Source organism: Alligator sinensis, unplaced genomic scaffold, assembly GCF_000455745.1.
Source record: "Alligator sinensis unplaced genomic scaffold, ASM45574v1 scaffold964_1, whole genome shotgun sequence".
In the NCBI taxonomy this organism is placed as follows: domain Eukaryota; kingdom Metazoa; phylum Chordata; order Crocodylia; family Alligatoridae; genus Alligator; species Alligator sinensis.
Genome location: NW_005842680.1, coordinates 831,007 through 855,245, shown reverse-complemented (window position 1 = coordinate 855,245; position 24,239 = coordinate 831,007). Strand labels below are relative to the sequence as shown.

Here is a 24,239-nt window from a genome sequence, read left to right as displayed (position 1 = left end):
GGCTGTCCCGAAGGCAGGTCCAGGGCCGCCTGGACGGACGCTGTCCAGGGAGACGGCGGCGCGGCCTCGGAGCAAGCGCCGTAAAGCCAAAACTGAGGTCAGGAAGTCGCAACGGTGTCAATGTAGAACCGTTGTAAGTGCAAAACGTGCAAAACAAAACACTGAAAGCCGAGGACTGCCTGGACCGTGTTAAGTGGGGCCCGCCACTGCGTCTGCCTAGGGCCCACGAAAGGGTCAATCCGGCCCCGGGTGAAAAGCACGTTCCTTGTCTTGGTTCAAAACCCGCTCGTGTCCCGCCGTGACCCCCGGGTCTTGTCTGGCCAGGGGGAGTCCCCGATACGGCCTTGCGGACTTGCTCTTCACCGCTGGTTTGTAAACCCTGCCGGCGTCTCCCCTCCGGCTCTGATGCTTTTCGGTTGTCACAAAAGGAGTGGAGACGGGGGGCCCGGCGTTGTCTGAGGGGGCTCAAGTCCAGTGATGGAGGCCGGGGTCTAAAAAAGGATGAGGACCAGCGGGAGAGGCATAGAAAAGTCTGGCTGGCAGGGATCTCTGGAGGGCCCAGCCCCTGCTCCAGGCAGGATCGGCCCCATCAGAATCATCCCTTCATAGCATCACACAGCAATTGGGGTGGAAGGGAGCGCAGGAGGTCACATCTAGTCCACCGCCCTGCTCAGAGCAGGACCAGCCCCAGCTCCATCACCCCAGCCAGTCTATTCCTCATGCAACGCTGTTAGCCCCGTGGTGCAACGCCAGGCCCATTTATTAAAGCACAAACCACAAAGAAACAGCTCTTTTACTGGAGCGTGCTGGTTAAATCCTGCCGCAGTGCAGGAGCCCCAGGGCAGGTACCTAACCCTAACCCTAACCCCCCGCTTTGTCCCGCCATGCATGAGGCTTTGTCTTGAGCTGCGTGCCTCCAAGGATAGGACTGCGTCCGTCCCCTGGCCAGGTGGGAAGCTTGGTCGCCACTTGCCGGCGCCCTGGCCCTGGCCCTGTCCCTGTCCAAGCCAGCTTGTGCTAGCCCTGGCTGCCGTTTCACAAACCCTGTGCTCCTGGGCGGGCCTCAAAGCCAAGGGCCCCGCAGGCAAGAAAACATCTGAGGGCTTTTAGCGAGGAGGGGGAGAAAGGAGGCCTTCACGGGCGTGTGAGAGTGCATCCTGCTAGCTTTATTTTCCTTGAGATCTCCCTGTTCAGTCAGTCCTGGGGTCTCTGGCTGCCTGGAGGTGGTGGGGCCGGAGCTAAGAACCGAAGTGTGGGGAGCTGGGGACTCTGGAAGCCAGCCTCGCCGGCTGAGGGCTTCATTTCAGGCCCCCCCGTGTGTCCGTGTGTGAGAGAGATGGCTTTGGTGGAGCAGGGGTCGGGACTGCGTTTCTCAGGGCTGCGGGCTCTTGCAGGGCCGCAATCCAGGAGGCTGGAAACCAAAGACTCCCCTTCCCCTGCCCCAAGCGGACAGCCCGTTGCTCCTCCAGCCACTCGCCCTGCAGCTCAGGGCTGCTTATTTGGGGGGAACTTGGGTGTTTCAGCACAGCCCTTATGGCTTTGTCATCTCCCTCTCAAACTCATGCCCTTCCCGTAGATCTGAGGCCCTCCTGTCTTTCCTGCCAGCCTGCCTTTGAGCAGAGGGAGAGGACCGGAGCCTGTGCTACCAGCATCCAGGACATGTGCCATATCCTTAAGCCTCCAGCCCTGTGTGAGATCAGGGCATCACGTGCTTTGAGGGAAGCCTTGATTTGAAAGTGGCAGTGGGAATTGGGGTTTCACGCTCTGGACAAGTAGCGCTATGCAAGTGAGGGAGGAGGGAGAGAAAGGAGAATGGAAACCAGTTAAGGCTTCTGCTGTATTTGCTTAAAAGATATTCCCCTCATTTCATTTAGTTCCCTTTGGTTGCCTTCCAGAACCAGGCTGCGGCGCCTATTTGTTGAATAATATCAGGGGATGTAGAGACAGGTCCTATTCTGAGAACACCTGGGTTTTATGCAAATCATTTTGCAATAAGGAAGATTTGCCCATACAAGTGTGCTCATTTGCTAAATTAATCCCTTTTCTTCCTGGTAACTGTTAAGGACAGCCTTTACTCTGGATCTTATCTGGTTACCATTTCATGCTTACCTGGCTGCCTCTGGGTTGCTGCTTCTTGCCCTACTTAACGCACTTGGCTGTTATGAATCACAGGGTTGAGCAGGCGCTTCTAGTGGGGCTCAGCGAGCTGCTTGCTCCCATTGTGTCAACCGCTCGCAGGTTGTGAGCTGGTCTGCATTTAGGAGGGGGAATAACTTGGACCTGAACTTTAATGTCAAGAGTGAGTCAGGACCTCAGGCTAGGCACCTCCTAAAGTGAGGAGAGAACGTGACCTTTGCCCTCAGGACTTCACAAACTAATCGGCAACTTTGGAGGAGGCGCCTGGCTTCCAGGGAAGACCAAATGATCTAGGAGCTGCCAAGAGATTTCCAGAGAACAGCTTCCAGGGAGCAGCAACGCCCAGAGCCAGGATGAATCAGGGGACATTTAGGGACAAAGTGGACATGGCAGCGGGGAGGAGGAGGGCACAGGACAGAGCAGGGGAGAGGCAAGGAGGATTTTTCTGTGTTTCCCACCCGCCCAAACCAGGGTGACACCCTAGGCATCTCAGCTGTTGTGCCAGTTCTTAGCTTTTCTTGGGATTCCCCCTGGTTTCCTTCCTTTCCCAAGGAACAGCTGCATTTGCATTGTGCCGCCTGCCCTGCAGCCCACGCTGGGCGGCACCACCACGCAGGACACAGGTTGCACCTCCTGCGGCTGCTGCCAGTGGCACCTCTGGGCTGGCTGGTGTTAATCCCTAGGACTTCCCTGGGTCCCGGGTGCAGGGAGTTCCCCGAGAGGCTTCCTGCTGGCTGTAGAAGGCATGTGTCCCTCAAGCCCGTCACCTGCAGCTCCTGGCTGCAGTTGTCCTGGGTCGGAAATCAGAATGAAATCATTCGCTGCAGCCCCAAGCCCCCAGCCAGCTGAGCTCCTCTTCCCCCTCTGCCCTTCGCCGGCTCCAGACCCCTTGGCGGAGGCAGCCACGCACACGGTAGCACGGAAACCGAGGCAGCGTTGCATGAGTTACGAGAAGCCGTGCGTCTCTGCCTCTGCTCCCAGCCCGGGCGCAGGCCCATGCCTGCAGGAGCAAGCTGGCAGCTACCTTCTTTCAGAAGCGTAAGGCTGATTCATGCAAACGAGCCCTCGCCGGGGCAGAAACCCATGGAGGGGATGCTGTAACATGTGCTTCCCTTGTCCCCAGCCTCGCTGTAGAGCTCACTGCCGCCAAGTGCACGCCCAGCTGGGCCTGAGATTCGCTTCAAAGATGACATATCTGGATCAGGGCTGAGGCAGGGACTTTCCCATCTCTCCTTCCCCTTGGAACAGGAGCCAGCCCAGGCTGTGCTGTGGGAGAACAGCTCTGGCTAATTACATGGAGGAGTCTTGGACTCCCGGTGCTTTTCTCAATGCAGAAGTGGTAGTTTAATTGCAGATGCTGCGTTGCTCCAGTTTCATCCCACCAGCACACGTGGTACATTCAGGCCAAGCCCCGGAGAGACAGAGTTTACAGCCCTTGAACTTAGGATCTGGGGAGAACAGACTGCCTCCCCCCACCAACCCTGGCATGTTGTGCTACACAGCAGCACTCAGGACCTTTGTCCACAATAGTTTGAACCTGGGAAGAAGAAATGTCCAAGAGCTGCAGGGATGCTTGTGTGTCGCAGAGGACACGTGGTAACCAAACGGGCTGGAGCCAGAGTTGAAACTTGGCTTTTACTGAATGCCAAATTTAGATCTGGGATCTGCTGCTTGTGGGCTGAAGGCCAAGGTCCTGAAAGAGCCTGGTCGTTCTAGGTCAAGGCAGAATGCCCCCCGACTCCCACGCTGGGCCTAACAGAGGCCCCCGATGACCTGCTATCACCGGATCCCTTTGTACCCACCTGAGCTCTCTTGGGGCGGCCGATGTCACCGCCTGCCTCGTAAAGGATCAGCTCACCCTTGGGCGAAACTGCTCTCTTCCAGGTCACCTTGCAGCGTGGCCAGAGCCGGAGCTGGGCTGAGCTCTTCCCTGCCTACTTCCCCTGCCTTGTTCTGCCCCAGGTGCCGTGAGGCCAATAGAACAGGCCTGGCCCTAGTTAGCTTCCTTGTGGGCCTAGCTCAGGGCAGCCTGAGCAGGAGGGCTCAGCTGTGCGGAGCCGCTCCATTCATTCCAATTAACCTCCAACATGGGTCAGTCAAACCGTGTTAAAAACTTCACTGTGTCTCCTCTTCCTCAGGGTGCAAGTGGCATCCGGGCAGCCCTTGGGAAGGGGATAAGGCATTTGAGAGCAGGGCCTGGGAGCCTTTGCTATTCAGGGAGCAGGTTTGCAGCATAGACGTGGCCCTGGAGCCGGGGGGGTCCTCTCCCAGGCTGAGAGGGGAGCCTGCTCTGCACGCTGACTTGGACTTCAGACAAGGTGAGACCGACCCACGCAAGGCCCAAGCTCGGTGTAGACATGTGAAGAGGCATCACAGCCCCATGCAAGAGCAGAGGGGCCGATGTTCACTGCTGCAGGTGAACCCATGTTGGCATTGCACGGATTTGCCGCAGACATGAACGTAAGGCACATAGCTCACAGGTGTGCCAGCCCTGCCAAGTAGTCCTAGATTACATGCCTCCTCCCTGCAGCCTTTTACCTCCCCCAGCTCTGTGGGAGGAGCCCGGTCCCTGCCAGGATGTCATATCAGGGTTATTAGACATCCCCGAAGGAACTGAAGTGCAGTCAGAGAAGAGCTCGCCTGTGATTTATGAGTTGGAGGAGCTGGCAGAGCTGCCCCGGGATTGCTGCTTGGAGGTGAACAATAGCATCTTGTATTGACACTCCAAAGCAAAGCTGAGTCACGGTGCACACCCTTTCTCTGGAAGAAGGTCACCAGGCCTCCCAGGAAATGGAGCAAACCCTGCCAGAAGCACAGCTGGCCCCCTCTCCCTGCACCGTGGCCGCTGCATGCATTTGAACCAGTGAGTCTCAGGCAGGGTGCTGTGACCTGCTGGGGTGCCTTGAGATCCTGTCAGGGGTGCTGCAGGGTGCCAGGCTGCATTAGGCATGCAAATATTGTTCACAAGACAAACCCAGAGCTCTCCAACAGGAACCCAGAGGGTTAAAACGATGCTCTGTTGCGGGCTGGCTGCGATCTTTGCAATGGAAGAAGTGCTGGAGATTTTTTCCCATAGATAAAAAAGAAGTGAAAACTGCTGCCTGGAGTCTAAAAAGGTTGAGTCACTGAATTAAATGCAGCAGTTAAGTCCTATGGGACAGCTCCCAGCCCCTGGCACCCAGCTGATAGCAGCACAGCCCCCGTTCAGCTGGTGACCTGACTTCCAGCCGATGGGCAGCAGCATGCCCACTCCAGATGGGGCTTTATTCCCCAACAGCTGGATGGGAAACTCCAGGGCTGCAATTGCCAGCAGGGAATAGAGGAGAAAAGAGGTCATGGTCCTAGCAAGGAGAGGTGGCTGCAATCCCAGGCCTCTGAGACCTGCCCCAGCTCTGCCTGACCCCAGGCAGGCTGGGAGAAAACCAGCTGCCTGCTCAGCTTTGCTCTTCCCAGCACGTTCCTGAGTTTCTGGCCCTGATCTGTGCTCGCAGCCTCCCATCTAGCGGGCTGAGTGAGCTGCTGCAGCTGCAACCAGATGGTCTGGGTGTTATGTGCGCAGCCGCGGCCCGCGCCCAGGGGAGAAAGCAGCCAGGCCCAGCCCACGCACTGCTGTCTGTCCTTGCTGCCTCCTGATGCATGTTGCATCCCAAGCCTGGGCTCGCCTCCCTGGCTCAGGAGGAAACCTCCCCTTCAAACTGGTCTGGAAATAATAAACCCCCCCACAACTACTGGCCTGTTAACAAAAATACCCCAAACCCAAGGGTTAAATAGTCTGCTTGTGCCCCCTCCACGTGCCCAGCTCATCAGCTAACTGGGAGGCTGCCCCCAGTTGGCACTGGAGTGGGACTTTCACTTAAATCCTTCCCTAAGCAGATGGACCTGCTTGCTGTGGACAGCGACAGACCTGCTGTTCCCCACCCAGAGCTGGCTGCACATTGCCTGGGGGGTTTGCAACTGGGGCTGCTTCCTCCGCTGCTCTAGGCACTGATCTGCCATTGCACAAAGGGCACAGGCCAGAGCTGCAGGATTGGGGCCGTAGGGCATCACAGCTCCCTGCTGCCAGCCTGGAGGCAGCAGTTTGCACCCAGCTTCTGCCCTGCCTCTGCCAGCCCTTGTACCCGGGGCAGGGGCTGGGGGACACGTGTTGGTGCCAGGTGAATGCTTCGAGCTCCCCGCTGCAGCAGAAGGAAGCCAGGCCCGGGGAGCCGGCCATGGCCCTCGGCAGGCACTGGGTGTCTCTGCTGCACCACGCATGCCTGCAAACGGGCCTCCTCACCAGGGGAAAGCCAGAGCATCAGGGAGGGAGAGCACAGCGCTCCTGGCAAAGGACCTGCCTGGTTTTCAGAGGACGGCATTTGGGATGGGTGTGGGCAGGGCAGGTCACGTCCCATGGGAGCTGCACCATTGCTTCCCTGGGGCTCAAGTCACCACCCCCCAACACCAAAGCAAGCCAGCTCCCCCGAGCCCCGTCACACATCCCGGGGGCCAGGTGGGACTGGCAGCGAGCTCCCTGCTGGTGCCCCACCAGCCCCAGGGCTGCTCCATGCTCTGCAGCAGCATGTCCATCTCCAGCCTAGGGAGGTCAGCAGGGGTCTTGGACTCTACTATTGGCATGTTGCTGCCTGGCATCGCCTATCCCAGGAGACGGGGACGCTGCCTGGCTGTAGGGCACTGCCACCCCATCCCTGTGCTGCTCTGCAGGGTGCGGCTCTGCAAGGACCGCATTGCACGGGACTCCCTCGGGCTGGCTGGACGAGCTCCCCCCTCCTCGGGGCTCTGCTGCTCCTATGCTTCAGTGCCCAGGGCTTGCAGGGGGACGCCAATTAGTGACAGGCATGGTGGGCTCAGTCTCAGCTCCCCCGTCTGACTGCTGCTGTGCAACTAGGGAAGCCAAGGCCTCGGCCTCACTCTTGCTCTGCCACCTTGGAGCTGACACCAAGCCCCCGCTGAGGCCTGACAAACTGCTGGCGCGTTTGCCTGCCTGACTCAGTGAGGAGGGGGACAGCGAGAGAGGGGGAGAGATAGCTCAGGCACAATGGGGCTGGGCGTCAGGGCTGGGAGGACGGACTGGCATGGGCGTAAGTGCCTGCGTGTGTCTGTGAGAGATGGAGGGAGCTCCGGCAGACTATTGCCCTCTCCTGGGTGAGGCCTGGCACGACACACGTCCAGTTGCAGCCTTTTCTTGGTGCTCTGAATATGGGCATGGATGAGCTCCAGCGAGTGGTGGAGCTGGGGCCGAGGTGCCAGCAGTGATGGGTAGTCACATTGAGCCAGGTCGCAAAAGGGATCGGACACGTGCTTGGAGGAAAGGGGAGGCAGTCGCTCCTGAGTGGGGGGCACGGCCTCTGCATCCGAACTGCCTGGACCTGAAATGCTGGAGGCTGCAAGTGGGAGAGGAGCAGGGGAAAACCCTGCTCAGACCCAGCTCCTTTTCTCTTCCAGCCTCCGTGCGACACAGCAGACTGGGCAGGATGGACCTGGGGCCTGACCCAGCACACGGCAGCGCTGATGTTGCTATGATGAACCAGGGGACGAGGGCAGCAGCAGGTGGGCAGTCCCGTCCAGGTGCCAATGCCAGTCTGCAGCAGGGCACCAGCAGTTGCAAAGGCATTTCATAAGCTGCTCCCCCCCGGGCACCTCCTGGCGCTCTGTCCCCCCTCTTCTGCTTGCTCTAATGTAACGTGGCTGCTGCAATGGACCCCAGTGCAGAGAGGCCAAGAACCGGCTGTCTCTCCACGGCCGGGCTCTGTGCCCCCTTGGGAGACAGCTCCTGGAGACCTCGCCCCGTCTGCAGCCGTGAGCAGTCCCACCAAGCCGCCCTGCTATGGCACAGGCCTGAGCTGGGGGCTGTGACTGCTGCATCCCACTCGGGGCAGCGGCTGCAATACAGCGGCAGTGACCTCCCCGCGTGACTGTGTTTCCCCTTCCTCGCTCTGCAGCACGGCACAGGCCTTCGGGCGCGAGGGGGGCCGAGGCAGTGGAAGCTGCTAGGACCGTGGCGACTAATGCCTAACCGGCACTCGTGCCCCCGCTCCGCGACGAGCCCTTTCCAGGTTGGTTGCGCATTGTGAGCTCTGTCTCAAGTCCAGATGTTGACTTTGCGTCAAGGCTGAAAAGAAATCACTTTTCATCTCGCCCGGCCGGTTCTGCATGGGGGGAGACACTTCAGCTCCTTCAACCCTTAAAATACAAATGGATTCAATCCTTTCTTGGCGAGAGAGGGTGGAGGCAGAAGTTTCTTGAGAGCGAGAGCTGACCCCAGGAAGGCTTTTCTGAGAGCCCCCTCCCAGCTCATGGGTGGTAGGAGGCTCTGGCTTTGAATCAAACCACCATCCTGGAGGGGATGTGACCAATTAACTGGCAGTGATGTTATTTGAGACCCCTTGATGACACTTCCACTGCTTATTTTAGACCCTGATTGATACCTGCAGGCCCTCCAGATGTTATAAGAAGTACAGGCAAGGGCCTCTCCACAGGGTGACATGAATAAATCATGCTCCGCCTTTGAGAAAAGAGGGGGGAAAAAATCCAAGAGGAGGCCTGTCGGGCTGAAGGGGAAATGCAGGCGGAGGGGATGCAACGAGCGGCCGGCCCATGGGGAGACGCATCTGCTGAGCGCGGTCCTGATTTCTCCTCTTGCGAAGGAAGCAGGGGGTGTCGCTCTGTCTGGCGGGGGCAGGAAACTGCACGCGGGGCACCCGCATCTCATGCTGCAGACCCGGTAGTGCGACTGTTCACACGTGCTCACAAGCCAGCTCACCTCACTTGCCAACCCCCAAGCGCGTGCACACTTGCTGCTCTCCCTTGGCAAGCTCAACGAGCAGGTCTGTAAGGGACTCTGCCACCCAGTGCAAGCCCTGCCAGGCTCCCTGCACTTCACACCCAGGGGCGCTGCAACGTGCAGGTAGAAGGGAGCCTCCTGCGACCTTCCAGCAATATCACAATGCAGATTCCTGGAAGGAAAATACATTTTGATGCCAGAAACATCAAAGGGAATTTCTTCAGGTTTGAAAACCCGTGTGTGTCTGTTGGGGGGGAGCAACAAATTGTAGTCATTCTAGAAACCAATGGAAATATAAAGCCAAAGGCAAAAAACCTGTTGTTTTCCGTGACCTCTAGGTTATATTTATGGCTGTGACTTTCAGAAATGACTAGTGATTTGGGGCACCGCAGCTGTGGGGTGACGCTGGGCCTGGTTTACAAGGTTTTGACTCGGGAGTCTGAAGAGCCAGGTCCCCTGAGGGCATCTTGCATTGGATCCCATTTTCCTGCAACTTGGCCACAGTCCTTTGCAAACAAAGGTCGCAAGATCCAGTCCAGAAGTGGAAGCATCCCCCCATTTTATAGACAGCAATGCTGAGGTCAATGGCTCACCAATGCCATCACCTGCCTGCCTGCCCATCGTCCCTTGTATCTGGGCATCAGGGAGTGCAGGGCAGATATGGGAACATGGGGCATGACCCAGTTCCCACTGGGGTACTTGGGAAACCTCCCGCCGGCCTCCTGGCTGTAGGGCTGGGCCCATTACATGGCTTTCCTTGTCAATCAAGCAGAAATGCTGGTGCTGCTTAAAAACCTGCTGTGGGCAAGAGCCCGGTCCAGGCAGTCTGGGCCTTGCTTGTCTTGGGGTTCCCAGCCAGGAAAGATTGGGATAACCCATGGATAGTGCAGGGGAGGCAGAGGGGAAGACAAGGGGCTCCTCCAAGCCCGGCCTGGGCCTGGGGGCTCCGCGGCTCCTGCTGCCCCCGTTTCTCTTGCCCGGCGGAGGCCCTGCCTTCTCTCCTTATCCTTCAGCCTCACCAGAGAGGCAGATACATCGCCCTTCCCTTGCTCCGGCTACCTCTGCCCGGCACTTAGGGACACAGCATGCGCCAGCGTGGCTATACATTACCCAGCATGGTGCCTGCTGCTATGGATTGAGTAATGCCTGCGCGCCTGCAGGGAGCAGGTCCAGGTGTTTCTGTCTTCTCCCGTCTGCACGCTGGGAACGTGCAGCATCTGCCTGCGAGCTGCCGGGAAGAAGAGGCAGCTCCGCTGTCACTGCCGGCAGGCAGAGCCCTGCAGCTCCAAGGGCAGGGACGGGGGAGCCCACTGCTCTGCTGTGCAGCGTGCTCCCGTGCGGAGAGGCTCGTGCCCTTGGGACTGGGGAGATTTCAAGCCCCCCGTGTGCCCACGGTGGCCTGCACCGGGGAGCTTCACCCCCCCCAGGCCCACCTGTCATTTCAAAGCCTCTGGTTTGCCATGCATTAAAATGCCGGTACGGCCTCGGTCCCAGCAGGGCTAGCCGGCAGGGTCTCTAAGTGTGAGTCTGGCTCTTTAGCCTCCCTCTTAGCTGAAGGCAAGTGGTCCTGCTCCCAGCAGGCTGCCCTAGCCTCCCCGGGTCTCCCTGCAGCCTGGCAGCTCTCGCTGACACCCCCTGGGCAGCCTCCGGCCACCTGCTCAACCCTCGCCCTCCAGACCCCGGGCCCTCAAAGGTTTCAATGTCCCTCTCTTCCTGGCCCAGGGCCACCACTGCATGGCAATACCCCTCGGCTGTCCCGAGCCGTAACCCCAGTGCTGACGCCAGCTCTGCTCGCGGGCAGCTCCGGGTCGGCGCGGCGAACGGAGACAGACAGACCGGTGTTCCTGGCAGGGCTAATTAGAGTGTTTGTCAAGCGGGGGAAAGTACAAAGCGCTGCGTATCAGCAACAAGCAGGAACAAACGCCGCCGCTTTGGGAGCTGTCACATCAACGTCTCCCAGCGCAGCGGCGGGAGCGGGGGGGCTTGCAGGACAAAATGCATGTCTGCAAATGAGCGACATGCAGCGCTTGTGGGCCGTGGAGGGCTCTGCTCCTCCGGTGCCAGGGTCAGGGCAGGAGAGTTGCTGGGACGGGCAGGCCCAGCCTGCTCTCCGTGGCCTCTCAGGTCAGCACGGTTCCCATTCAGAGCGCTGGCGCAGACTGTCATCAAAACTCCCAACCTGGAGCCCTCTCCAGGCAGCTCCAGAGCAGGGGAAGGGAGGAGGAGGTCAGACACGGATCCAGGCTGAGCGCAAGTGAGTTTTACATGGAGCCTCGTCTGGAGGCAGTGAGCGCTGGAGCAGTGCGCGCTGGAGGAGGATGGGGGCAGGCCCGCTGACGACATGCACCCCTCCCCAAGGGACCTGTACCATAAATCATGAGGCTGGAAAACCCCCGCGTTTCCCCATCCTCTGACAGGTGCGTGATGGATGGGCTGGGTTCCCGGCTGTTCATGCGCTGCCTGAAGGTCGCGGCTGGCCCTGAACCAGGCTGCGCGAAGCATTCCTCATCTCCCCGTCTCTCCTGCAAGGAGAACTCCCCTCTGTCCTTCGGGCTGAGGACAGAGCCGCACAACCCCGGGGACTTTGCATCTCGGAGGCTTTTCCTCCACGGATCTCAAAGCGCCTGGCCCAGGAAGGGACTGGCCGGCATCGGTGCTGCACGGAGAAGGAAGCAGGGAGGTCAAGCAGCACGTCGGCGGTTGCTCTCGTTGCTCACCCTGCCCTTGCCCTGTGCCCGGGACCACCCTGCTTCTCTGCATTCGGGTTTCAGGTCTGAGCCAGGTCACAAGTTTCCAACAGCAGCGAAGCATCAGCTCATCGGCCTCTCCCCACCGTCCTGACTCTGAGACGGCTGCAACAACTTGGTTTTTCCCCCATCTCTGTCCCCACCTGAGACTGTTTTCGTGATCTGGGGCCCAAGCTGTCTCACGTCTATACACTGGCTAGACACGCCGGGCTCCTTTCCCACCGCTGGTATTTGAGAGATTTGGCAAAACTAGTTTGGCAAATGCAAATTCGGGGAGGTCCGAAATTCAGGTACCGGCTGGTCAAGTCCTCAGAGCGAATCTGCCCAGTTATTTAGTGCATGTGCTCAGCTGAGCAGGTTCCTGAGCATGCATATATAATTATAAGGTTTGGTTCAAGTCCTGGAAATGGCAGCAATGCCCAATAAATGTGCTAATGAGCCACGCACACTTTAACACTCATTTACTTTATGACGAGAGCGTTGTTGCTTTGCCAACAGAGTGATTAGCTACTTGTTTAATACGATCAATAAACGAATAACAGTTCGATGCAAACGACGTTTGTAGCACTGCGGCATCATTTGTAAGTCACGTTTGTAATGTCTTTCCTAATTAGCAACATCAGCCACACACGAGTCGGGCAGAGCAGTGACAGCAAGGCGGCTGGAGACAGCGTCCTGGGGACAGCTTTCCCCTGCTCTTTGCGACGCAGGATCTCAGCTGCTGCATCCTACTGCCCCGTTTGCTTTCGGGACCTACAGACCACAAAAGGGAAGGGGCTAAGTGGCCCAGGCCTGGAAATGAAGCTGCATCCAATGCCAAGGGCAGCGTTTGTGGTGAGAAGGCTTGGCCAGCCCCTCCATGCCCCTTGGCGATGCTGGATCCAGCACGTGCTCCTTGGCTCTCCGAGCTGGTTGCAGCAGGTGGCTCCAAGGGGAAACCCTTGTGCGGGCTACAAGAAGGATTTCTCCAAGCACCTCCAGGGTTTTAACCGCGGGATGAGGAAGAGCAGAGCAGGGCAGGAGTCTCTGCAGAGCCCAGCACGCTGCCCTCCAAGGCAGCCAGCCCCAGCCGCTGGGGACAGGGAGCAAGAAACCTTAGAGGAGGCAGTGATGGAGCAGCAGCCCTGCGGCGAGTAGCCCGCGGCCCAGAGACCGTTCTGTGCTGCAGGAAATGTCGCAGGTGACAGACAGCTCTTCACGGCAAATCCAGCGCCCCAGTCTGCCGGCAGCTGCAGCGGGCTGTTTCGGAGGAGCTGCAGTGCGGGTCATGCCTGGCTTCTTCCCTGGTCCTCTGCACCAAGCTGGGAGCGCTAGGCCTAGCCCTAGGCTACACCTGGCATTGTGGGTTACCTGTCCTTCTCCCCTCTGCCATCTCAGCAGAGAGCAATGTGCTGTGACAGCTGCCCACACACATGCCTGCTCGAGGCTTTGATCGTAGAGCGGGGAGACCAAGAAACCGAGCCCTGACCCTTGGAGCCGACCACGTGCCGCTCCTCCACTCCTGCTACACCACGGCTGGACTGGAGCAGGCCCACAGGTGAGCAGACACGCCTGGGAAGGGGGTCCCAGAGGGAAAGCACAGCCTTATCCACATCGAGTACTGCCCATAGCTCCCAGGAGACCCTCACCCAGCTCTGAGCATGTGGCACTGCTCTGGGGGGAAACCCCAAACCATTTGTGTTGCATTCACACTGCAAGGAAACGGGACTCGTGACCCTGCATCTCACTGCCCCTTCTCATCGCCGGACTAGCAGCCTCTGATTCTCCTAAGCTTCACCTCCGGGCACTGATACCTTACCTTTTCCTCCATCCAGACTTTAATTCATCATGCATGTTGCATATTTTCTGTTAGGTCTGTTTATTCGCAGCTCTTCCAGAGAGAAAACAGACCGACCAACTCGTCAGTCTATTGTCAGGGGCCGTTTTGCATCTGTTGCCCCAATGGCTGCAGTCCCAGTGCTGGAAGCGCCATATGGCTTCGCATTGTTGTTGAGAGAAAGCAGGCGCACAAACAAGGAGCAGCAGGACTGAAAAGTTTGGCCCATAATTAAATACTCACCTTGCTGCTAACAGCAGACTGAATTACCGACCCAGCGGGAACAGAGCGCTCCCTGCACTGGTTAGAGAGATATTTATTCCTTTTATTTGAAAGAGCACTAAAACGTTCCTAAGCTTGCAGCTGATTGAAAAACAAAGGAGTCGCGCCTACCCACCACACACTGTGCGCAAGTCCGATTACTGCTAATGGGAGATTCACGCACGTGAAGATTTCAAAATAGGCCAAATATTTCACAATATGGGAAATAAGAGTGGCCTTGGAAGGAGCTGCCTTTGCTAAGTGGGGGGACAGTGGAAACAATTTGTTTCTGCAGCAAATGTACTGTTAGGAAACTACCGTGTCCAGTCACCCTCCAGCAGAACACGCCTCAGCCCGGTACCCAAAATATAGATATCACTTCTTGAATGCAGCTCTGATTGCATTCAGGTGAATGGGCACAGCAGGGCAAAAACGGGCACCCAGCTTCTGGGCTTTCTCCGTGGTCTGGCCGAGCGAGACCTGGACGTCTCTCGTGTGCGCTGGAAGGAGCTGGGTCTGCGAGTCCAGACCTCAGGGCTCAGGGCTCTGTGCTGCCTGCCCTGGCCCGGGTCTCCGCAATTGGGTGCGTGGCCCAGAGTACGGGGCTCCCCGGTGTGCTGGCCCCGGGCTCTGGTGCCACAAGCCCTGGGGCTAAGCCACTTTTGCAAGTGGAGGCACCGAGAACGAAAGCTGTTTGGTGCCTCAGACTTGCCCAACCCAAAGACAAGGCCTGTTCTGGCTGCAAGCCTTCAAATGCTGCCTCGTGCTCACACGGCCATGACAGACACAGGGGCCAGAGCTCCCTGACAGTCCTGCCGAGGGGAAAGGCAATCCGCACCCACGTGGGACGTGGCACCCATTGCACCAGGCATCCCGAAGCCAGAGGCGTGTAGGCTCATCCTCCTGCATCCCCTCCGGGGCGGAAAATAAAGGCAAGGAGCAGGGAAGAAAAGGGGGGCGGTTTTCATGCCCGAAGGGAAGGAGGGGTGATCGTGCTCATTTCCACTACGGCAGGGGCTACCGAAGGCAAGCTTTCTCTCTCAGCCGCGAGGACGTGGACAGCTGCTGTTGACAAACACGGCTCAGCATATGCTCACGTACCAAGCTGAAACACAAGGCTCTGTTGCTGGAAGTAATTGCATCTCACCGGTCCAGCCTGTCCACAGCGCGCTGGCTCCCTTCGCCTCCTCCGCGCGGAAGAGATGCGGGGTTTTTTTCCTCCTGGTTGAATGCTTGAGTAGAGCTGGGTTGAAGACCATAAGGCATCCGTTGGAGGCTGCTTCCTGCTAATGAGATCTCTGAGGGTTTCTGTCTTCACCTTTCTCCATTCTCCTCTCTTATTTATAAGGGAAGCTTCCCTGGCATTGCCTCGGCGAGGGGCCCCGCAGCATTTCCCGCCCCCGGGCTTCGCTCCCAGCCCCTGACAAGGGGAATTAGGGGCACAGCTTGCTTTGTGAGCTGCAGCGCAGCACAGAAGGGTCTCCCCCGTCCCCTTCGGCCTGATTTCTTTGGACTAGGTGAAAAAACCCCAGACGGTCCAGGGGGTTGGTTTCTGGGCTGCTGCGCGGAGGGGAGAGAGGGTCTCGGCGAGAAAGCAGCTGTCAGAACCGGGGCTCGAAATGTCCCGTCTCCTATTTCCACCCCGGGACCTGTGGTCCAGGCCCCTCGGTGCAACGCGGGATCCCGCTGTTTGGTGCAGCCCGGCCGGCCGTCTCGCCAAGCCGAGGCGAGGAAGGGACAAGCTGGAGCAGCCGAGCCGTGCGCCCAAGCCGTGCCTCGCCCCTTGGCCTTGCTCCGTCTCCACTTACGCCCCTGCCCTTTCCCTTTCCCTTTCCCCACCAACCTCCTCCCTCCGCTCTTCACCGCCCTGTTTTGAAGCGGGGCCGTGGCACCACACCTGTGCTGTCCTCTCCTCGGGCCTGCAGCTTCCCGTTGCCATGCTCACCTCGAGAGCTGCCCGCGCCGAGCCAGAGCGAGCGTGGCTCGCAGAAACACCCTGCCAGACACAAAAGCATAAGAGGAATCGAGGGGGAAACAAGTGAGCGCGGCAGAGATGAAGCACAAAAGCAGCATTACGTTCTGTCATAACAATTTTCTTTGAGGCTGGCGCAGCGCAGAGACATTTAAACAATCCCGTTCTTGCTCTCGCTCTTAGAAAAGGGAGGAATTATCCAATTGAAATTCTCTCGGGCAGCTCCATTTGCATGGCCGTTTGCGACAAATCTTTTGGTGACACAGCTGCCAATACTGAACGCACATAGAAATGGAAACTGTTTTATTCACAAATTGCTGCGGCACCTTTCTTCATTCTTCTTTTCGAGCAAGGAGAAAATAGCTCCCCCTCCTTCCCTCGGTCCCCGTCCCCCCCGCATTCTTTTGACGGCAAACAAAAGGAAATTGCTCCTAATTGTAGCCACAGCCACAGATTTCTTTTCTGTCACTCGGGATTTTTTTCCGCAGCGGGATGGATGGGAAGGAGGGCCCCTCGCTAACAGCCGGCTTCGCGGCCCCAGGCTCGTGGGGCGGCGCCTCTGAAAGAGCTGGCGACGTGGGAGGGCTGGTGGGAGGACACGCGCTTCGCAGGGGCCTTTGGCAAGATAATCATGGATTTGCAGCCACGTGGCAGCGCCCTCTGCCAAATAAGAGAAGCGGGGACTTGAAAGCAGGGATGTTTGTCCTTGGCTAACCCTGGAGAGCTCTGGGTCATGCACGTGCTTCTTCCCTGCCCAGCTACGCAGCCCGTAAGCCTCGGCGCGTGAGCAGAGAGGCCACATCCGTGGCTCATATGCACCGTGCGGCTTGCCCACGGAGGTCCAGGCTGCAAAGATGTGGCGCTGGGTGTCCTCGGCCTCTTTCACATTGAGCATAAGAGGCAGCATTTGAAGGCTTCGAACAGGCCCCTGCCATCACCCCCAGCCCTGTGCAGTTCTCCCAGCTGGGGAGTGATGCCCCAAACCCAGAAGCATCGCCTCCGGCAGAGCTTTCCTGCAGCGTGGTCCGTGGGTGCCCCTGGCACCGGGCGCGGGGCTGCTCCCCCGGCTTCCACTGGTGAATACAGAGGGAAGAGGGGTGCTCTTTGCAAGCCCGTGCCAGGCTCGTCATTGCCAATCTCACCCGAACGGCAGGGCCGTGCTGGAGAGCACTGCAACGTGCAGCCAGTCGTGACTTCAGCAAAAGCAACCAAGGACACAGAAATGCCCTGAGAGGTCCAGGGGCTGGGACAGCGGGGCTCTCTCCCCCTCCCGGCACCCTCGGAGCAATGGCTAAATAATGACTGAGCCCGCGTGTCCGTGACCCTCGCTCGGGACACGCGCCCAGGAGCAGTGGCTGCTTCCAGGGAAGAACTCAGGCATCATTTTTCAATTTGTCAGCTCGGGGGTTTCGCGTCTACCCCGACAGCCTTTGAGACTGATTGCAAGGGAACCCATTCCCCCGCAACCGTCAGTTTTGCCCTTTCCATTTCCAATCTCATGGCAGCCTATTGCAATTTCGTCTTGTTTGGAGGAGACAGGAGGCTCCGGCACCCATGCCCGGTGCCCTGGCTGTGGCAGAAACACCCCGTTGTGTCCTCATCACACTTGCTGGCACCGAGGGCTTCAGTCCCGCAGCCAGACCTGGCTCCATCGGGCTCTTCTGTGTGTGTAAATCACAGCCATGAGAGCTCGTAGTGAGAAGGGGGAGGAAGCCATTTGCTGCACGCTTATCCTTGCTGCCCTTGCTTCGGAGATCTAAACAACAGCCCTTTCCATCCACTCCTATAACTGAGTAAAGACCCACCCGACAGCCCGAGCACTTCAGGGCACAGCAAAGGGTGTTGGAGCCGCCTGTCTCCCTGCTGGGTGCTGGGAGAGCTGAGCTCACGGAGCCCAGGAACAGGCTGAATCCCTTCAGGGCCGGACACAAGCTCATTGGAGTCAGCGGATGCTCAAGAGACCGTAGGTGCAGCACAGAGCGGAGAGCCCAGGGGTGACAACCGTAGTGCCAGGGCCCAAGGATGCAGGGGGAGCAGGGCAGGGCTGAGGTGGCTCCATGCTGGCTGGGCAGCAGCTGCAGGATGCAGCAGGGCTGGGCTGGGTGCATGCGCTGCCTGCTCCTCTTGCAAGGGAACCCCACGCGGCAGGACCTGGGAGCCCCTGGGGCCTTGCTCCTGCCCCTGGGATGCATGAGGGAGCCCCGTAGGGAGCAGCTTGCAGAGCTTCCCAGATTCCTCTTGCAGCCTGGAGCTCGGTGCCAGGGTCCCCTGCCCTATGTGGGTCCCTGTGATGTGTCTCTGCCTCAGTGGAAGCGGCCCTGATTCTGCAAGCAGAGGCATTGGGGTGGGGCGGGGCGGGCACCTGCCCCTTTGCAGAGCCGTGTCAGAGCCATGCTACAGCCTTTGCCCCCAAACGGAGCTGAACCCCAGGCCGGGGGTGGATGGACAGAGGCTCCTGCCCAGCCAGGAGGAGGTGTTTAGTGCGCAGGCAGGGCCTGAGCATCCCTCCCCGAGGCAGTGAGGTCCCGGCGGCAGCCAGAGCTGTGGGGAGGCGCTGCCTGGTGCCAAGCCCGGCCTGTCCCCTGCGGCTTCCTTCCAGCCCAGAGCTTTCCGCCCCGCCGGAGTGACCCACTGCACTACTTCGCACTGCTGGGCAGCAGCCGTCTCCCCGGCCCCAGTCGTGCCCAGAAACCTCTGCTGCATAGAGGGAGCTCCCTCTACGCCTTCGCACCTGCTCCGTCTTCTGCAGGCAGCCGCGCCTGCCGGGGCCTTGCAGGTGACCGAGCACCCCGGGAGCAGAGGACGTCCTGGCTGAGATGGGAAAGACCCCGCACGGGAGGAGACTCGCACGGGGGAAGCCGGACTGCAGCAGCCAGGCTGAGATCTCACAAGACTTGGCCGGGCTTGTACAGCACTGTGCACGAGCTCATCTCAACTCACTTTATAAAGGGGGCAGCATCATCACCCCCATTCCACAGATGGGAAACCTGAGGCATGGGCAGGGTTTAAGCGACTCATCCAGCATCCCCCAGCAATCAGGGCTGGCCTAGCCCAGCGCTCCAGCCACTGGGCCCCACGGGGCAGCGAGCTGGTCTCAGGAAGGCGAGGCCGCGTGCCCGGCGCAGGCCAGACCGCTTGGTGCGCGCAGGATAACAAGCCGGCGGTGCCAAGTCCCTGCCCGCGAGCGTTCGCGCTGTCCGCGGGGCCGGCTCCCTGGACGAAGAACCGAGGGAGGCTGGAACCCAATTTTCCCGGAGTCCCGAGCCCGGGTGTTTAGATAAGTTTAAATGAGCTGTGATTAAGCTAATTTCAAGGTAATTAACTCAGAGAGATATCCTCCACTTTTTAAAATTCTAAGTGGCTGTTCATTAGGAGAAAGCAAACGAGCGAGCTGCCTGCCATTTGAGGCACGCCGCGCAATTAAAGCGCGGGGAGCTAAATACGGCGTGAGCAGTGGTGTCGTTAATGAAATATGAATATTCGGGGTCTAATTAAATGGCATAATTAATGGGATGTTCTCCATGGTGCTGGGGGGAGGGTGCTCCCTCTGTGCAGGTTGCGCCGGAGGGGGTGGGGGGTGGAAGTGGGCTCTTTCTGGGCCACGCTGCACTTGTTCCCTTGCGGGGACTGTGCACGGGACAGCGAAGGAGCCGAGGAGCCGCCTGTCCGGCCCGGGAAGCCGGTGTCCGGAGCTGGAGCCAGGACAGCCGCCTGGGGTGGCTGTGGAGCAGACAGCCCGGCAGTGTGGCTTCTCCCTGCCTGCTCTGGGGCAGGGCTGGGTGGTCGGGCAGCCCTGGGGGTCACTGTCGCCCCAGGCCGTGACCTCGAGCCTTGCTCTGGATCCGCTGTGCCCGGTCGTGGTGGCTGGGGAGACACGGGGGGCTGGACAGGACTCCGGGCAAGGCCTCTGCCTCGACTGCACAGTGTGTGCTCGTCGGTGCAAGTGGCGGCAGGCAGCGAAGGAGCTGTTGTCTCGCTCCCCATTCCTGCGGACATTGGTGCCACGAGTCTATGGACCAGGCGGGGTTTGCTCTGCAGCCAGGGGAGGGCACGGGGCATGCAGCACATCGCAGGCAGAGGGGTCAGGGTGGGTTTCCCCATGGTGGGGCGGCTCATGCTGCTCCCAGCCATTCCCACGACCACGTGTTCCTGCCGTGGCACAGACCCCAGTACTCCCACGCTGCTGGGAAGGGCCTTTGTGGGGATTCGCCCGGCCAGGCAGGTCTGTGCTGGAGTCGAGCACATTGGCCTTGGGTGGCAGGACATCGCGCCAGCCCACAGGCAGGTGCACGGGGGTGTGTGCAGAGCAGGCCGGAGGCGGCACGAGTACTCCTGTCAGACCCCCTGCCCCGTGGGCCCAGCCGAGAACCCACTCCGAGACCTGCTGCCGGCAGGGCTAGAGGGGACAGCGAGTCTGGATCTAGCGAGCCGCAGGCGTCGCTGGATGTGCGGAGCATCAGGCAGTGTCGGAGATGTGTGGGGCACGCGCGCGTGTCAGTGTGTATGTGTCTGCTGGCTACTTGAGACAAGCAGTTCAGGGAAGGATGGGCTGGGGAGGGGCTGGTGTGCGCGCGTGGTTTTCCTTTCAAGCTGGAGAAAAAGGCTTTGGCTGATGCAAGATTGAACACTGGCCTCCAGTGCATCCGGCAGCCCCGGGCTGCACCTCTGAAAACCTTCCCGGCTGCGAGGACACCTGGCGATCAGTGCAGCAGTGACTCCTCTGCACTCCCCGCCGCGCGGGACGGACGTGACGTGGCTGCAGCGGGTGGAAGGCATGCAGCGTGGCAGAGCCCCTGGCGCCCCGTCTTCCCGCTCGCCTGCCTGGATCACGGCTTTGTCATGCGTGATAGCTCTGCGGAGAAGCCCGAGGAGCTTGCGGTAATCTCCAGGCCTGCAGCTCTCTCATCTCAAGCCTCAGCCACATCAGAACTGCAAATAAATAGTCTCTGTTGAGAGCAGCGCTCTCCTGGGCTATGGCGAGGGGGTTGAAGCACGCTGCTGGGGGGCTCTAAGCGGGCATCGGTGTCTTCAGGCTCCTGGCACTGAGTGATGGGCACGTGGGAAGACCGGACGCCAGGAGCTGAGCTGCCGTTGCATGCACGGAAACCACGAAACCCAGGGAAGGCTGAACCGGGTCTTGAGAGCACTGAAGAGCAGCCCCATCACCAGAGGGAAACCGGAGCGACTGCTTTCAAGGCCGGACTCAGCAAAGCACGTCCGTCCCATTGCAAACACGCACAGCAAGGACAGGCGTGATCACGGTTAAAGTTAAACACGGGCTTTGCTGACCCAGGACGGGGTTGTTCATGGCCTTCAAGCAGGGAACTTCCTCGGCAGTTTGCTTTGTGCCGCGCAGAGCTCGGCCCCGTGGATTTGGGAGTAAACTCCTCTCGCCGAGCTGTGAAGGTGGCTATAAATAATCATCATCATGACATCCGGCACGTGACATCTGAGAGCATCTAACTCACACCGAGGGGCAGGTGTGGCGTGGGAATGCAATGTATTCACCCCACTATATCACAAGCTGGGGCAGGTGGAAAAATCCCCGTGAGCTGAAAACTCGGAGCAGAATCCCTGGAAAATGATTTGGGAAGAATTCAGAAATGTGGATGCGTCTTAAGAGAGCACTTTGCCAGCAGCTGAACATTTCCTTCTAGTCTCATTGCCTTGTAACAAATTAAAGGCAAACAGGCATTCATCAAAGGGAGGTGTTCTCCATTGTTATACCAGACTGACTAGCGACTATTGCTAGAGATTGAGCTTGTCATAAAGGGAAGAGCGCGCCGGCAAGGAGCCAGCCTCTCACTCTGCCTCATGTCGCAAAACGCCTGCATTATCGGGGACGGCAGTCCCACCGTCCGGAGGCACGCATGGCAATAACGAACGGCCGGATCCGCACCGGTGCTGTGCTGTGATACACGTCACATCCCCGTCACTCGCGGTCTCAGGCTCAGCAGCGAGCTGGGGCGGGAGCAGAGTCTCGGCCGGCGTGAACGGGAGTCTGTGGCGCTGGGGCCTGTTGGCAGGAGCTGGGGAGGTGGCCCCAGGATGCAAAACACTCCCTGCCTTTCTCCCTGGATGCATGGCTAAATTAAACGAGGCCAGTAGGAGACATGGCCTCGTGCCTCTCGGCGCCCAGGTGAGTGCGATCCAGTTGGCCGCTGTGGCCGTGCACTGGCTGCGGGGTAGGAGCTGGCGAGTCCGATTCCTCCTGCACCACAAACCCATCCAAGTGGCTGATGTCGGCTGGTGGACAGACGGCCAGGACAACCGGGAGGGCTAGGAGAGAGCACCGTGGAGAGGAGCCGGACCTGGACCCGGACCCCCCAGCCAGGGCTGCACCTGCTACAAACTCAGCAGCACGAATAAGGGGACCTTTCCCTGCTCAGCCCGTCTCCCTGTGCCAGGCGACATTTCCGAGGGCCAGAAATGCAGCCGCCGTGACCAGGCGCTGGGGCGAATGCCCCCGTCACGTCCCACCAGCGCTGCTGCTTTCTCCGGCGCAGCTTCGATCCGCACCACTCGGCCTCCCGCGATGCAGGCAGGCCGCGCAGCCGATGCCTCTGCGAGAGGGAGCAGGCCGCGGAGCAGCAGCTAATTGCATCGTGTCTGACAGCTGGTTTGCAGCCGGCGCGCTCGCTTTGTTGCGGCAGGAAAGCTGACACACGTTTCTGATCGCCGACTCGGCCGCGGGGAATCGCAGCGGGCTGCCCGGGCTCCTGCAGGATGCGATGGTGGGGCGAGGAGGGCTGGAGAGTCCCAGCGGAAAAGATGCATCCCCAAGGCGCCAGACTCGTGGTGAGCAGGTGGGGCGAAGGCCAGACAGACGCTGCCCCCTCCAAAGCACTGCTGCCTCCTCATCGGTAGGGTGGTCTTCTGCCGCGGCGGTGCAGGCCAGGAGCCCTGCCCTCCACGAACCAGCAGCTCCATTCGCCCGCTTCGACTCCAGCCCACCCGGGCTTTCTGCTTTGGAGACAGCGAACGTCTGGTCCAAACCCCCTGGGGTCAACCCGAGTCATATAGTTTCCTTCAGTGGGTTTTGGCCCAGGCTGTTAAATCCCGAGATGTTCCTTAACTCGACATGGATGGCCAGGACTGGATTATTTATGCTGCCACCTGGAAAGCTTCGTTTTTAATTATCCAGGCAGTAAAAATGCTGAGACACATCTCTACTCCAGTATTTCAGCTTAGGAGAAGCGCGAAGCTATTAATTGCCATTTAACAGGAGAATTACAGCCCCTCACTCCTCCCTTTCAGAGAGCGACATCCCACGGCCTGCCTTGTTAACCCGAATGCAACGCTGGGCAACGCGGCCAGCGCCGGCGCGGTGGTGCTTGGCTAAGGAGCTAGCTCCACGCTGACATTTTTCGGCTTTGCTGGATGTGGTCCAGGGTGTTTCACAGCATGCCAGCGCCTGTGCTTTCGCGCTGGGAGAACACATCCCACCTCAGGGGAGCGATGCAACAAGGAAGGTGTTAATTCACAGGGTGCTTGGGTGCCAGGGACCCGGGAGCCAGGCAAGCATCGAGGTCAGACCAGGTTAATGTTTTTGAGTGAGGGGATGTGGCAATGGGGGTGTCATAAAGTCAGAGACAATGCGGGTGGGAGGGAGCTCAGGGGGTCCCATCTAGTCCAACCGCCTGCCCCAAGCAGGGCCAGCCCCAACTACAGCATCCCAGCCAAGGCTTTGTCCACCCGGGTCTTCAAAACCTCCAAGGACAGAGACTGCACCACTGCTCTGGGTAACCTGGTCCAGTGCTTTGCTAAAAGTTTTTCCCAATATCCAACCTCAACTTCCCTTGCTGCAGCTTGAGCCCATTGCTCCTTGTCCTGTCGTCTGCCCCCACTGAGAACAGCCCAGCTCTGTCCCCTTTGCAGCCCCCCTGCAGGGAGGTGAAGGCTGCTGTTCAATCCCCCTCGGTCTTCCCTTCTGCAGACTCAATCAGCCCAGGTCCCTCAGCCTTCCCTCACCAGTCACGTCCTCCAGCCCCACAACCATTTTCGTTCCCCTCCACTGGACTCTCTCCAACAGGACATTTTGGTCTACCCGGCCATCGCTGTGGGGAAGCAACGAGCATTTGCAGATTTTTTCCGAATGGCAATAAAAGAGAAATGCAGCTGCTAGAAACAGACCCCTGTTCGCCAGCCAGGTGCCACCCCTGATGGAGCCGACCGTGGAGGTGCTGCGTGGCCAGGCCCGACAGGCTCCATCCGTTCTCCTCGGCATGTGTCGTCATGACTTTTGACCTCCCATTACGTGGAATCCAGCAGCTCAAACACTTGGCAACGGTGACAGCGCTGCCCTCTTCCTCTTCCCTCCAGCTTTTCACTTATTAACGTGGGTTCTGCAAATCAATAGAGTTTTTATTTTTTTTTATGCTGCAAAATAACCCAGAATGATTCGCGTGGGTGAGAAATGACAGACGAGCGGAAACAAACCCTCCAGAATCACAAAATGGTACCGGGGCGGGGGAGACCTAACACCTTTTTATTGTGATTGTGCAGAAAATCAATAAGGAACCACTG

At 59.1% G+C, this 24,239-nt stretch overlaps 1 protein-coding gene across 1 annotated transcript in view; it reads right to left on the bottom strand.

The window, feature by feature from the left end:
- Nucleotides 1–23,712, bottom strand: part of ZC3H12A (zinc finger CCCH-type containing 12A) — a 35,908-nt gene extending 12,196 nt beyond the window's left edge. The window contains exons 1-2 of the mRNA XM_006033934.3: nucleotides 23,685–23,712; nucleotides 21,839–21,992 (exon numbers count right to left, since the gene is read on the bottom strand). Coding sequence (XP_006033996.1) covers nucleotides 21,839–21,992; nucleotides 23,685–23,712 — 182 coding nt within the window. The remainder of the gene's footprint in view (nucleotides 1–21,838; nucleotides 21,993–23,684) is intronic.
- Nucleotides 23,713–24,239: the final 527 nt, after the last annotated feature.